Source organism: Gopherus flavomarginatus, chromosome 4, assembly GCF_025201925.1.
Source record: "Gopherus flavomarginatus isolate rGopFla2 chromosome 4, rGopFla2.mat.asm, whole genome shotgun sequence".
NCBI lineage: Eukaryota > Metazoa > Chordata > Testudines > Testudinidae > Gopherus > Gopherus flavomarginatus.
This window is the reverse complement of record NC_066620.1, coordinates 172,336,475-172,350,360: the sequence shown is the minus strand read 5'-3', so window position 1 is coordinate 172,350,360 and position 13,886 is coordinate 172,336,475. Positions and strand designations below refer to the sequence as shown.

General features: G+C 41.4%; 1 protein-coding gene across 1 annotated transcript; it reads right to left on the bottom strand.

Annotated features, from left to right (window-relative positions):
* Positions 1 to 360: 360 nt before the first annotated feature.
* On the bottom strand, positions 361 to 12,445 carry GCM1 (glial cells missing transcription factor 1). Its single transcript, XM_050950884.1, has 5 exons — positions 12,347 to 12,445; positions 8,061 to 8,313; positions 5,816 to 5,928; positions 4,115 to 4,243; positions 361 to 1,110 (listed from the first exon to the last, which is right to left on the bottom strand). The coding sequence occupies exons 1-5, from the start codon at positions 12,443 to 12,445 to the stop codon at positions 361 to 363; spliced, it is 1,344 nt and encodes a 447-aa protein (XP_050806841.1).
* Positions 12,446 to 13,886: the final 1,441 nt, after the last annotated feature.

Genomic DNA, 13,886 nt, shown 5'->3' with positions numbered 1-13,886 from the left:
TAATGTTAAGAACAATTCAAGAGTGACAGGAGATATCAGTGAGGCTCCATGAATGGACATGTCCACAGACAGGGAGTAGATACACCCCAGGGAATGATGTACAGGATAAAATGAACTGGAATTGATTATGGCTCCCCTGTCCTGCTGCACAGGGGAGATGAGAGGCCTGCAGGGAGGTGAAGGGTGGCTGTGCTCCCTAAGCCTGCTTATCTACCCCCTGCACAGTCTTCTGTGCCTATGTAGAGTGAGGGGTAGAGGGCTGCCTAATCAGAAAGGCAGCATTTTACATCCACATTACACAGAGCAGAGAATCAGGCCCACTTTTACAGGTGAAGGGAAGAGGGGAAATAATAAACATGATCATCGTAAAGGATAGAGACTAAAAATCATTTCACTGTTGCAGTAATCCAGATTGGTGTATTTTCTTTCTTCTTCAAAGTCCCATTCGTTTCCTTTCGTGAGTGGTGAAGGCTGTTGATGGTGATGTGCAGAATTCATAATGAGGTAGGGATCCTCCGAAGAGAGATGGTAGAAAGAGGAAGGGATGTAGCTGCTGTTGTAATTCACATGCAATTTCCCTTCATAAAAATCATCTCCAGACAGGCCTGGGTTAGGCCTGGAAGGATGGTAGCCGGCCTTTGTTGTAGGTGGTATATTGGAAACATGTTGGATACTGGAGTCCATACAGTTTTGTGGAGAAACGATTTCACAATGCAGATCAGCCAAAGATAAAGTAGAACCATTGCAACACTTGTCAGTACATGGATTCCTTTCTAGGGTAGTGTTCTTATTCCAGGGTTGTGGCTCTCTATAGTCAGCATACATATTGCACACAGAAGGTCCAGACAGGTCTCTACTGTCATGCTCCCTGCTGCCAATTTCTTTGCACTTCTCATAGTATTTGTTAGATCCTATGTCCTGAGCGTGTTCTGTTAGGTAAGGGGATCTTCCAAAACCATAGTTTTTGGCAAGAGACAGACAATTATTTATTTGCTCTTGAGGGTTTTTGTCTAGTAAATGTCCATTAAAACTACAGGGTGATATATAGTTTTCCTGATTGGAAAGAAGTAAAGGCCAAGCTTCTTGACTTTGCATCTCACCTGTCAGGGACTTAAGAAAGAAAAATAAAATTTAATAATTAACTCAACAAAACAAACAAAAAAGAAAAATAAACCCTTATAACTAACGCAGACCAATTAATACTCTTAATGTAAACAATAAAACAGATCTAGTCAGAGTACCAAAGGTATCTGAGTTTATATTTCTTCTCTCCTTGCATTATGTTAATATCGTGCATCGTAATGGTGAATCTTAGTAGGCCGATGGTACAGTATAAGAGAAATTTAAAATGGAAAGAAACCCATCCAAGTCTGGTGTCTCTTCCTTTGAACATGTCTGTTTCTTCATAATAGAGGAGCACGGTTGGGGCCCCAAATGATAAACAGCAAATGAAAGTCAAAGTTCAGAGAAAGCAGAAGGATGGCCCTAGTTTTAGGATGCTAGCCTGGGACTTTTAAGACTTGAGTTCTCTTCTCTGACACAGACTTCCTGTGTAACCTTGGGCAAGTCACATAATCACTCTGCCCTGTCTGTAAAATGGAGATAATAGTACTATATGGGGGGCTGTGAAAATAAATATATTAAAGGTGGAGTGCTCAGATGCTATGCTGATGGGGAGCCTTGTAAGTATAGCATAGTTCAGCCTCCAAAGTCCTTCCAAAGGCTTATTAGAAAATGTACCTTGAATTGAATACTAGAGTATATCTAAATAATACTTATTAATGAAATTGCAGTTTCAATACATTTACTATCACAAAGGATAATTTACTTATTTCTGTGGAGCTTTGCTGCAATTGGATAGGATGTTTTTTTAAAGTGGTTGTTACATTTGAAGTTGATTTTTTTCATCCCAATAAATATGATTCTTCAGACATTTTTAAAAGTATTTCCCCTTATTTTTAGTTGACATTTTTATTTCTTTAAAATTCAGAGCTTCATGAATGTCAGTTTCATTCAACGAAGGCACAGCACACTGGAAGTATTCTGCTAAGCATATTTTCTGGGTATTTTGCAATCTCTTTAAATACTCTAATTATTGGATTATAATTTTACAAGGTTTAATTCCTTGCAGAACACCCTCTTTTTGTGTACATTTAATGATTAGTGCTTACAGTCTTCTGTTCTTTGTCATTTTACTTTTGCATCCTTTTCATTATTGCAACTTTATGACTTGATGGACTCAACCGCAGTAAAACTCCCTTCACATATTCTTGAACTATCTGTATGAAGAAATTCCACTGACTGTACATTCTTTAGGGCCCAGCCCTGCCTTAGTTAAAGACCAGTTGATGCCATATGGAAAAGTTTGAAAACATTCTATTGAAAATTATTCTATTTCTAGATCATATATTTTCTATAGTTCTGCTTCCAGGCATGATATAATAAGACCTATTATTTGAGAGTTTTTTCTGCTTCAGCAAATTATTCTTCATCTGAAGTCAAAATCTTCTGTGAGCTCACAACTACTTGTTGTGGGAATTATCAATCTGTAACAAGGGATCATGATTTCAGGGAAAGAAAAAGCAGAGAAACAAATGAGCTTGAGAGAAACGGAGCCAAATTATGATTGGAGCAGTTATACTGACTTACACCAGCTGAGGATCTATCCCAAACAACATGTATTTATGGAGTCTTGGGCGCAAACTCTCATTGACTTTAATGGGAGAAGAGTTGAGAAGTGGACAATGGGAGTTTTGCCTGAATTAGAATATCAGGATCAGGCACACAGGAAAAATGGAAAATGGGACCCAATCTTGTTACATGGGGGAAGAACTGCACCTGTGCAAATAAGGACAGACTTGAAACCATATGGGAACAGCTGTTGACTCATTGGCTTTTTCAAAAGTTCTGACCCCTTGTTCTTGTATCAGGCATTAGCTGCCATAGCAATGCATCATGTATTCGCTCCGTTTCCTGAGAAGTCAGTATCTCCCACAGAGAGTCACTCTTGAGCGCCACTTTCTCACACCGTCCCAGCATATTTTCACTAAAAGTCACTTAGGTCTTCGTTGTTTCATTCTGGTTGGTTTAACCTCCGCTGTTCTATCTTTGACTCATTCCTTGGAGCTTCAAGGATTCTCTGATTCCCCACACACTCATACAGAACTGAGAGATCGGTGGGTAGTTACCCCCCTCTGAAAATTATTAATACCTTCCTTCAGCAGCCAGAAGAAGCCTCAATGTCAAGCGCACCAACCTGTGATAAGTGTCACTGTCTTCCATCCACCAAACGGCAGATGCAGCTGAGTACTTGTGACCTCTCTCAAAGAATGCTGATAATTCACACCAGGGATAGCTCTGCTGACCAACCTGATTTCCTTACACAGGGCTGGATTACAGTCATGAGATCTGTGCATGCATGCTGCCCTCAGTGTGTGTGATTCTCACCCTTTCTACACAGTCAGGACAGGGAGAAGCCATCTCTGTATCATCCTCCTCTTGGCTCTGCGGAGAACTCTCCATGGGTCTAGAAATGCTCATGTGGGAAGGGGGCCAGAAAGGACTAAGCATGAAGGATGCACATTATCCCTCACCAACCGTGGAATTCATAGAAACTGAACTCAAGCTAAGGCAGCATTAACTTTTCTGTGATGGCCCCTCAACATCAGTGGTAGGACCAACATAGCAAGTGGGGAATGTCTTGGCAGTACAAGTCCCATTTGGAGTAGCATGGCAGCTAGATGGAGGTGGTGGTGGTGGAAGCTACTGCAGAGCCTACACATGGATAATCCTATGCTTCTAGTGGATCCTTGATATCTACACATCATGGGGATTTGCAGGTTATTTTGATAAAACCCCAGCTCATTCTGCAGGGTGAAAGTCCCCACAACAATCTGAGGGGAGAGTTCTGAGGGGAAAGCTGCAATGACAGATGTCTTCTCTCCTGTGGGCTTTTCTAAGGGAGGGGAGAATCTGGCCATAATTTTTATTCAGTGGTAGGCATGCCAAGGTTGCTGACTCCCACACCCAAGGTCCAGGTAACCTGAGCAGCATGGCACATAGGACAAGAGACTGTTGAGCCCTCTGTGTTTTGTATATTAATAATAAAAGTTACCTCAACCTCCCGGCATCTTTTTAGTCTTGGAGAGGTGGGAGAAACAGCTGTCTGTGCTTTTTGTATTGATCTTCTTACTTCTGCTTCTAGTTTTGTTTCTGGCCTGGGGTGATCATGGGCCCCCTTAGACTTTAGAAAGGAATAGGTTAAGTTCAAGTTAAATCAGAGCCCAAGCAGTAACTTTAGGAGTTCAGCATTTACGGTACATATTTAAAATCCAGGTAGGGGCTGCGTGGCCCAGTGGGTTAGAGCCTTTCACCTCACATGGTGTATTCAACTCAGCAAAACAGAATAGGGTGGTCTGCTGATGATGGACATTTGCAGAAATCACAAAACCATTGCACAACATTTACAGCTAGGGCTCTTCTCAACAGAGCCCGGACTTGCAGGGTTTCTGCCAGTCAGAACTAAGCTGTGTGGGGAAGCTTCTCTCTCTGTAGTATGTGTGAGAAGCCAGTTCCATTAGTTCTTTAATGAATGACATGCATCTGACAAAGTGGGTATTCACCCACGAAAGCTTATGCTCCAATACATCTGTTAGTCTATAAGGTGCCACAGGACTCTTTGTTGCTTCTTTAAGGAACACACACACATCTTTCAAAACTGAGAATCTGTGTGTGTGTATGTGTATATAGATAGATAGATAGATAGATGGTATGCTTAATCAGAAAATTAATTTCCATCTCTATTTCTTTGAGAATTAACTTGATATAAGCATGTTTGTAAATACAATATGTTATTAAAACGAAATATGTTTGGCCAGGTCCCCAGCAGGTGCAAAGACCTGGAGGAGAGGAAGGATAGTCTAGAATTTAGCCTTGGACTTAAGAGACATGGGTTCAATTCCCTATTCTGCCCCAGTTTCCTCTGCGACTTTAGGCAAGTCACTTAGCTTCTTTGTGCCTCAGTTCCCCATCTGTAAAATGTGGATAATACCACTATCTTGCCGCGCAGGATAATGTTGTCAGGACAAATATGTTAAACATTCTGAGGTGCTCAAAAATGATGGTAATGGAAGTATAAGTACTTACAAAAAAACCAAAACAACCCCCCTTCCAAATTTCCCAAAGGGTCACAGTAAAGCTTTAAAAAAAGATCTGGCCCATTATCTAACTGTTTGAGCAATTGGTACTAAATGCTAAAAAAGTTTAGTGTGTATATGATGGGCTACCGCAGACACATGCTTAGGTATGACTTCTTACTGCTCTAAGAAATCCTTATTCCTGGATGGTGCATTCTGGGAAGGACGTAACAGCAAAATAGCATTTCTGAAGCTGTAAGGGTCAGGGCTTTGTCTTAGTCTTTTAGACTATGTCTGCACTGCAGCTGGGAGAGCATCTCTCACCCTGCTCTAGCTAGCATGCTAAAAATAGCAGTGTGGATGTTCAGTACAAGCCCGCCTGACACACAACACCCCCCGCCCCTGGCCCATACTCGAGTGGCTAGGCTGTACTGCCACCTGTGTCCCAACATCTACACTGTTATTTTTAGTGCACTAGCTCAAGCAGATCTAGGCCATGTCTGTCTACCTGGGCTGGGAAGCATACTCCCAGTTGCAGTGCAGACTTGCCCGCATGGGTATGATGCAGTACAAAATAATGATAATATAGGATTCTTATTAGGTAGAACAAATAAATGTCTTTAGTTAATTGGATTCAATACCTTTTTAAATTGGTCTGGATAAAACTGTTTTACACCAACCTGAAAAAATATGAATGGCCCTTCATGCCTCCAGAAGTTGGTGACAGGGTACCCACCATGGCCTCGACAGGAAATAAGCTTTAACGGTCCACTGCAGTTTGGACAGCATTTCCCTGTAACAAGGGTAGGAGGATATATTTGCATCTGTGCAGGGGATTTAGCAGTCAGATGAACCATTCTCACAGATTGGATTCATTTGCAGTGGATTGTTACCTTATGGTGCTTGCGTGCTCAGAAGATGCATTGAGTAGAACTGTGCAAAAAACCCTTTCATACATATAGACAATCAAATACTGGCAAAGAATGACTTTCCTCCTGTTTTATAGTTCAAGGTGACCTGCAAAGTATATTTTTAAAAATTGTATTTTTTTTGTACTTAGTTTGGTTTTTCATTGAAGTATAAAAAAAGAACTGAAAGGCTGGGCAATGAGGGTTATGGTTTTCTGATTGTTTTTCAACTTAGAAGTAGGCCTGGTTAAAAAAATTTTGATAGATGTTTTCCACTGGAAAATACTGATTCAATACAAAAAGCATTTTGCCAAACTGCACCAATTTCATCAAAAGGTTCAATGCAAAATTATCATATGAACATAAGAACCACCACACTCGGTCAGATCAATGGTCCATCTAGCCCAGTATCCTGTCTTCCAACAGTGGCCAATGCCAGGCACTTCAGAATGAACAGAACAGGCAATTATCAATTGATCCATTGCCTCTTGTCCACTCCCAGATTCTGGCAAACAGAGCCAGGGACATTCAGAGCAGGGGGCTGCATCCCTGACCATCCTGGCTAATAGCCATTGATAGACCTCCATGAACTTATCTTGGGTTTTTTTGGAACCCTGTTATAGTTTGGCCTTCACAACATCCCTTGGCAACAAGTTCCACAGGCTGACTATGCATTCAAGTGCCTTGTTTCAACTTTATCATTTCAACTAATACAATACTTCAACCTTATCAAAACAAAAAGTTTTGATCAGGTCATTTAGATAGTTCTGTAATCAATTATTTTGGCAATTCTATTTTGTGGGAAATTTAGAAATGTTGACTTTTCATTGGGATTTGGGATGAAAGGAAATTTTGAAATGCCAGAATTTCCTGAGGAATGGAAATGTCAAATTTCAACCAGCTCTATCTTGAAATATCAGGAATTTCAAGTCTGATCTTCCTTGGTTCAAGAGAGCTCAGGGATGTTTATTATGGGATCCAACACTTCAACTAGATTTGGCAGAATTTGATTTTTTTAAAAAATTTGTCAATGGATAATATAAATGTTTGTTTAAGCACTTAATTTTTTTTATAGATTTAAATTTTCACAGTCGTGCAAAATTATCAGGGGGATAACATCACATATAACAATATGCTAAGTAAATATCCTTAAACCAAACTCTAATAAGTTCTCAACCAGCATTTTTCTTTCTTTGCCTATCTGTAAGTTTTGATTATTATTGAAGGATTTTTTTTGTCAGTTAACTTGTGCACTGGGAAATCAATGCTTGCTGACATTTACCAATAAAATTTAATCCTTCCAAGTCTAACTTTAACTGAAGTCTTTAACAAAATCTTCCTTTATCCAAAATGTTCATTAGTCACCATTAACAAAACTAAACAATCAAAAAGAATTTTAACAAGTCTAGCTGAAAATCTCTTCCCTTCTCAATTACTCAAGTTTAGATTGCTTAGTTTTTGTGTTGTCACTTTTTCAGTAATTTTCCATTCATCATAGTCTTCTAGCATAGACAGGCTGAAAATCTAACACAGACACAAGTAAAAAAACCCAAATACTTTTTCTTTAGAAAAATATTTTTTCTGCATCATAAAAAAATCAACTCATTTTTTGCCTTTGGAGGTCACCTTTAAGTAAAAATATTTCCTCACCTTTAAGTGAGGTTCCTGTGCAGATTAGTATACTAGGAATTCATCTGTACCAAGCTGGATATCAAGCCTTAGCTAAAGCAAAATAGACAGTATATGCTGACTTTTAAGACTATCCAGGCTGCAAAAGAAAGTTTTGAGAAGCCAAATCAGTAAAAATAAAAAGGAATCAATATTCATTAGAATTCTTCTGAAATATGCAAGTTGTATTTAATAATAGGGAATACTGTTGTAATGGCAGTGGGAAAGACTGGATGATGCAGTTAGTCTTTTCCATCTCTAATGTCTATAATATTATAATAATTTATTAACTAGGGTATTAATAACAGAACCAGGGCAGGTGTTGCCATTTCCACATAGCCATACTTACTTTGCTGCTTTTGCCTGGCTTTATCACATATGGCTGGTCTCAGATAGATCTTCCTCCCATCTGCGGCTGAGCAGTCATTGCTGCAGACCACTACTCCAAGGCAAGACTTTTTTAAGATGCGCGAGTTGTGGTTATTGGTGTTTCTCATTGCCCAGCTACTCAGGTGCCTCTGAGCATTTTTATCATCCGAGCTATAGATATGCTTTACATAGGAATCTGGCCATTCCTGAAACCAATCTGTTTGTTTCACATCCTGTTAAGAACCCAAAGAATGCCACATTTTAGCCAAGGAAAGAAAGTAGTTTCTCAATATGAGGACAATAGGCTAGATCCTCGTCACTCTGACAGTGTGTAACAGGCCTAAATCCAGACTAGCCAGTAACAGGAGGATTCCTTCAGTATAGACTTGGGGGATGGCTGGGGAAAGGGACTGTGGCTTCAGTTCCCCTTTGCTCCAATGATCTGACCAGCTGCCAGAACAGCCCTTTGGCCTTCAGGCTGCTCTAACTCATTCCAGGGCCCAGCCAGGTGCAGAGCAGCCTCAGGAGTGGAAGGTGAGATGCCAAGTGACTTTAAGCTACCTACTTTATGGCTGCACTTGAAATTTCAAAGCGCTGCTGCGGCAGCGCTGCGGGAGCGCTGCCACGGCAGCGCTTTGAAGTGTGAGTGTAGTCGGAGCGCCAGCGCTGGGAGAGAGCTCTCCCAGCGCTGCATGTAAACCACATCCCTTATGGGTGTAGCTTGCAGCGCTGGGAGCCGCGCTCCCAGCGCTGCGGCACTGATTACACTGAGGCTTTACAGCGCTGTATCTTGCAGCGCTCAGGGGGGTGTTTTTTCACACCCCTGAGTGCGAAAGTTGCAGTGCTGTAAAGTGCCAGTGTAGCCATGGCCCAATGAAGTACCCTACACAGCCATCAAGCTTAGCAGTTGTTAGCTGGTTAATTTCTTGTATGCTCCATGGCCTATTTCACCATTACTAGATGGGTCTGTGCTGCAAAGTTTGGAAGTGGAGACAAGCGTTTGGTTTGGGTTAGCCCCTCCAATACAGCATTTCAGTCAGACCTTATTTTTCTATTAGAGATTGAGCCAAAATCTATATTGTAACCAACAAATATAAAACTACACAAACAGAATGACATTTTAGCAAGGGGCCACCAGACATCCACACAATGGCTATAGTTAGTAAAAGAAGAAAATGTAAATAGGTTATAAAGAACCAAACAACACTCTGATGCCTTAATGGGAAATAGTTTAGTGACAACATGAACAAGTCTCAGCAAAGCACTGGGATTTTTTTTCTTGAGCGTAATGAAAGCAAAGAAAGGAGAAAAGGTCAAAGGAGGCTGAGATCCACAAAAGCAGTACAGAAGCACCTTGCTAATTTGCACTGGCCAGGAGATCTATTGAGAGAGACTAGCATCAGGGCTATTCCTTTGCCAACCCTGTGAAAAACTACCCAAGTCTGACAAGTTCTGTTCCTTTGAGAAAATCTTGATTTTAGAGCTGGCCAGTAATTTTCTGACAAATCTGAGTTTAATCAGAAAGTATCAGCTCAGCAGAGCAAAATGTTTCACTGAATCTATTGCAGATTTGATGAAACTTTACTTCAAACCTGATTTCCTGGATGGCTGCTGGGGAGCCCATGTTCTGGGGCAGCCCCACCACGCCGACTGCCCTGTGCTGGTAATTGCAGGGTTTCCAGACTCCCCTTTCCACAGAGAGCTTGACAGCTCCAGAAACCCCAAGCACAAAAGCTCAGGAGCCCTGAGCCTAGCACCCCCAGCTGGAGCTCTCCGGGCTGCTAGGCTCCCCTCATTTGCAGCAGCACTGCCCATCTCTCTGCCTTGGAGCAGGAATTATAGAACTCTGCAAGCTTGAGCTCCAGCTCGGGCTCTAGGACAACCCCATCATGGCAGGCTTCAAGTTGCCTTGACTCTAGAGACAGCTCAGCTAGCAGATTCAGAGTCTGGAAGCCCTGTGAACCCCACTCAGGGTAAGTTAATCTACTCCTGTTTCAAAGTTGGGTAGGTCAAAGCTCACTACGGAACTTTTAGTGTGCAGTAGCAGGGTTCACATGGACACTTAGTGTGCCGCAGGCTCATGTGGGGTGGATTTATACCCCAGCTTTTTGTGAACCATATATTGTGTAGACAAGCTCTCAGGTCTTCCAGGCTGCCTGCTGCAGAATTGGGTACCTGAAAGTCCTGCGTCGGGCTTCCAGTGTTCATGGCTGCCACCGGGCAGCTCTTTCATGCAGACAGCTTCCCGCTAGGGGTGGTGGGGGGAGGTGCACACAGTTTCCAGATTCCCAGGCCAGCTGGCTCCCTGGTCTATCAGACACCCAAGTAGGTAGCCAGGGTGTCAGCTGGCCCAGGAATCTGGAAGCCCTGGGGTCCTCAGCACTGTGACAATCTACATGGTGGTGCTGCTCTGGACTAGCGGACCCTGGGAGCCCAGATAGCTGCTGAATGAAAGTGACATTCTGCTGCTATCTGTGCTAACAGCAGTGAAACTGACAAGAATGTCAATTTCACATATTTAATTTTGGTTCGGTGCTTCCAAAATGAAATTTTTCTGGCTTTGTGGGTGCAAAAAGAATTTGATATAATTGTTTTTGATTCAGTTCAGAACAAAAAACGAATTCCAAAATACTGAAATTTTTTAAGAACTGAAAATCCTGAATTATGGCCAACTCTACTCAGTTCACACATGCTCAGTAGAGACTTGTTAGAGTTTGGCAGCTAAATTCCCTGAAGATTTAATCTACACTGCACATGTTCCAGCCCAGGAATCCAATGGCTGATAAAAACTCTCCCAGAAATCACTACTTCCAGCTACAGGGAGCTGCTGTGGCTCCAGGCTTGGGAACTGAGAACAGGGAGACATTTCTTCTATGCTCTCTATGCTCCATCTGCTGGCTCCTAGGCAGTGTGGAGGTCGAATCCGCCTGATTCAAATGCAGATGGAACTAGAGACGGACCTACAGGAAAAGGGCCAGTGGTGGCAGTAGATTTGGACAAAGAGCCTTTGGTGTGGAAGGGGAACTGAGACAAGGAGCCTGGGTGGGGAGGGTGATTGTGAGTGGGAGCCAAGGTGGGGAGACAGATTGGATGAAGAGTTGGGGTTGCGTGTGTGAGGGACTGGCTTGGTTTGATAAGGAGACTGGGACAAGGAGCCTAGTGGATATTGGGATGAGAAGCTCAGGAAGGGAGATTGAGACTTGATGCTGATATAGTGGAAGATTGGGACTCAGAAGGGGAGCATGAAGAGGGAAACTGGAACTGGGATAAAGAGCTTGGGGGTCACCATCATCTGCTGTCAACAAATATCTCTTATACCTCCAGCCAAAGTGTGTGTCTCATGCCCTACTAATAGCTGGTCCACATACAGGATGACAACCAGCTCGTGTCCTCTGTTACTCTGGTAGCTCAAGTTGCAGGGGCTTAGGTCTAAATGTTCCAACAATGCTGATGACCCATATTAGTGTCAAGATGGTGCCACTTACTGGAGTTTCACCATTTTTCAGTTTGCTTTTTTAAAACACCTAGAAAACTACACACATACAAAACTATATTAAAAGAACTTTAAGGCTGCAAAGTTTCTGGGTACCTAGCGTAAATCTGGGCTCTGATTTGCAGAAGTGTTAAGAACTCACATCTGCAACTGAAAGCAGTGGCAGCTGTGCTTCTTGAAAATATAAAATACTGTATAATGCAAAATACTCTGAAAAATTAAGTCCTAGGTATTGCAAATTGGACACCTAAAGTTACTTGGCACTTTTGACCTTAATCTCTGTGCCTCAGGTACCATCTGTAAAATGGGATAAAATACCATCCACTCACCTCACAGTGCTGCTGTTAAAAAAATTCACTAGTGTTTGTGCAGCACTCACATATTATAGTCCTACACCAAAGAGAAGATTAATAATTGTGTGTTCAAAGCACATTTGAATGATATGCAGTAAATAAGACATTCAAGAGAGATGACAAAATAAAATATTGAATAGCTGCATCATCCAACCATTGAACTAGAAAACTAGTGAAACTATAGTATCACTATTAGTTCTAACACAAGACAGCTCTTTCAGGTGTATAATTCAAGGATAAATATATGAATGCTTAAATGGTTTACTGAATAATTTTCTAGCTGTTCAACAAAATGTCTCATTTTGCCATCTATACCAGGGATACCGGGAAAGTGGCAAACAAGGAAAGATGATAAAATATGGATGTTTCAGAAGGTATTGGCTGAACTTCTAAAATACCTTCTAAAACAAATGCATGTACCTGAGGCAGTTTGATGTCATTGATATCCCAGCTTGTCATTTCTCCACTTTGAGAAGTAGAATCCTCCTGGTCCATAATGTCATCTGCAGCTTTCAGCATTTCTGAATTCCTTCCCAAACTTAGCAAGCAAATCTCCACTGCCTTCTTTTGAAGTTAACTAGTTGTCACCACTGTCAGGCAGTTTACAATGAGGAACCTGTTTCCTGAAGCTAAACGATAGAGAGGCTGCCCATTAAAGATAAAAATCAGTGTTCTTCTGCCAGAAAAACTTGTTCCATTAAAAGTTTTGCAAGCAGACAAAGCAATGGAAAATATAGCTTAGAGATAGAATGTGATCGTAGGGAGGCATTATTAACTGAAAGCACACCATGAGTTTATTGACGGTTTTGTTTTGTTCATTCTCCTTTCAGACCAAATTTATGTTCATGTAACTCCATGCCCAGACCTCTTTGTAAGTGAGATCAGAATCAGGCCCTATATTTTCAGAGCCAAAATGACTGGGAAGCTCAGCACTTGCTAAGGCCTCTTTTTTCTTGTTGGTTACACAACAGGATTTTCTCATAATGTACATTACAAAGATAAGGTGCAATAGGTGACTCTGTCATATCTAAGGTGACCAGATGTCTTGATTTTATAGGGACAGTCCCGATATTTTGGGCTTTGTCTTATATAGGCACCTATTCCCCCCCGCCCCGTCCCGATTTTTCACACTTGCTGTCTGGTCACCCTAATAATGTCATTTAAATTGAAATGGTTCTCAGCCATTTCCTAAATTGCACGCACCTCTGAAAGCCCATCAGTTACAAAAATGGATAGAACTGGGCAGGCTTCATCCATTTTCCTATCTCAACAGGTAGGCAAACAGAAGAAAATTTGGTATGTAAGTTAAAAATTATTGTGTTTCCTTATGCTTTCCAGTCATAATTTCAGTATCAGCTAAGCATAGCACCACAACAGCAGTGTGCACACACATAAAGTTATTTTTTCTTGAGTGAAATCATTATTATTTCTGAAGAGAGAAGGTAAATCTGAAAAGTATCAGCTGGAGCCTCAGCTGGTGGAAACTGTCATAGCTTCATTATCTTCAGTGGAGTTACTTTGATTTATACCAGCTAAGGATCAGCTGCAGCATGCTGAGTGGTCAAATATATAACATATATAGCATCATAATGTATTAGGCAGTTTGTCCAGTAACTGGAATAGGGAACTGGGAGCCATTATTTTATTATTATTGGCTATGCAAGTGACAAGATCTTGGAGAGGTGCCTCAGTTTACCCATCTAAGAAATTGGTCTGATAATACTTCATGAGGCTCAGTGAACATTTGTAAACCATGTTGAGATCCATGGATGAAAGGTACCATAAACAGTATATTCAAAGTATTACTCCCCAATAAGTAAATCAGAACATATCAATGGTAAAACAATAAGGGAATTGCAGCGTACTGTGATCAGATATTCAGAGCAAAATTCATGCAGAAAGACACTAAACATGACACTTGGGATTTAACATTAATTGCTTAGAGATCTGAATTGGCAAT

Coding starts and splice junctions, on each gene's coding strand:
- GCM1 (XM_050950884.1), bottom strand. CDS start 12,445: ATGCTGAAAGCTGCAGATGACATTATGGACCAGGAGGATTCTACTTCT. Junction 8,314..12,346: donor ATGACATCAAACTGCCTCAG/GTACATGCATTT, acceptor GGTTCTTAACAG/GATGTGAAACAAACAGATTG. Junction 5,929..8,060: donor AGCCAGGCAAAAGCAGCAAA/GTAAGTATGGCT, acceptor CCCTTGTTACAG/GGAAATGCTGTCCAAACTGC.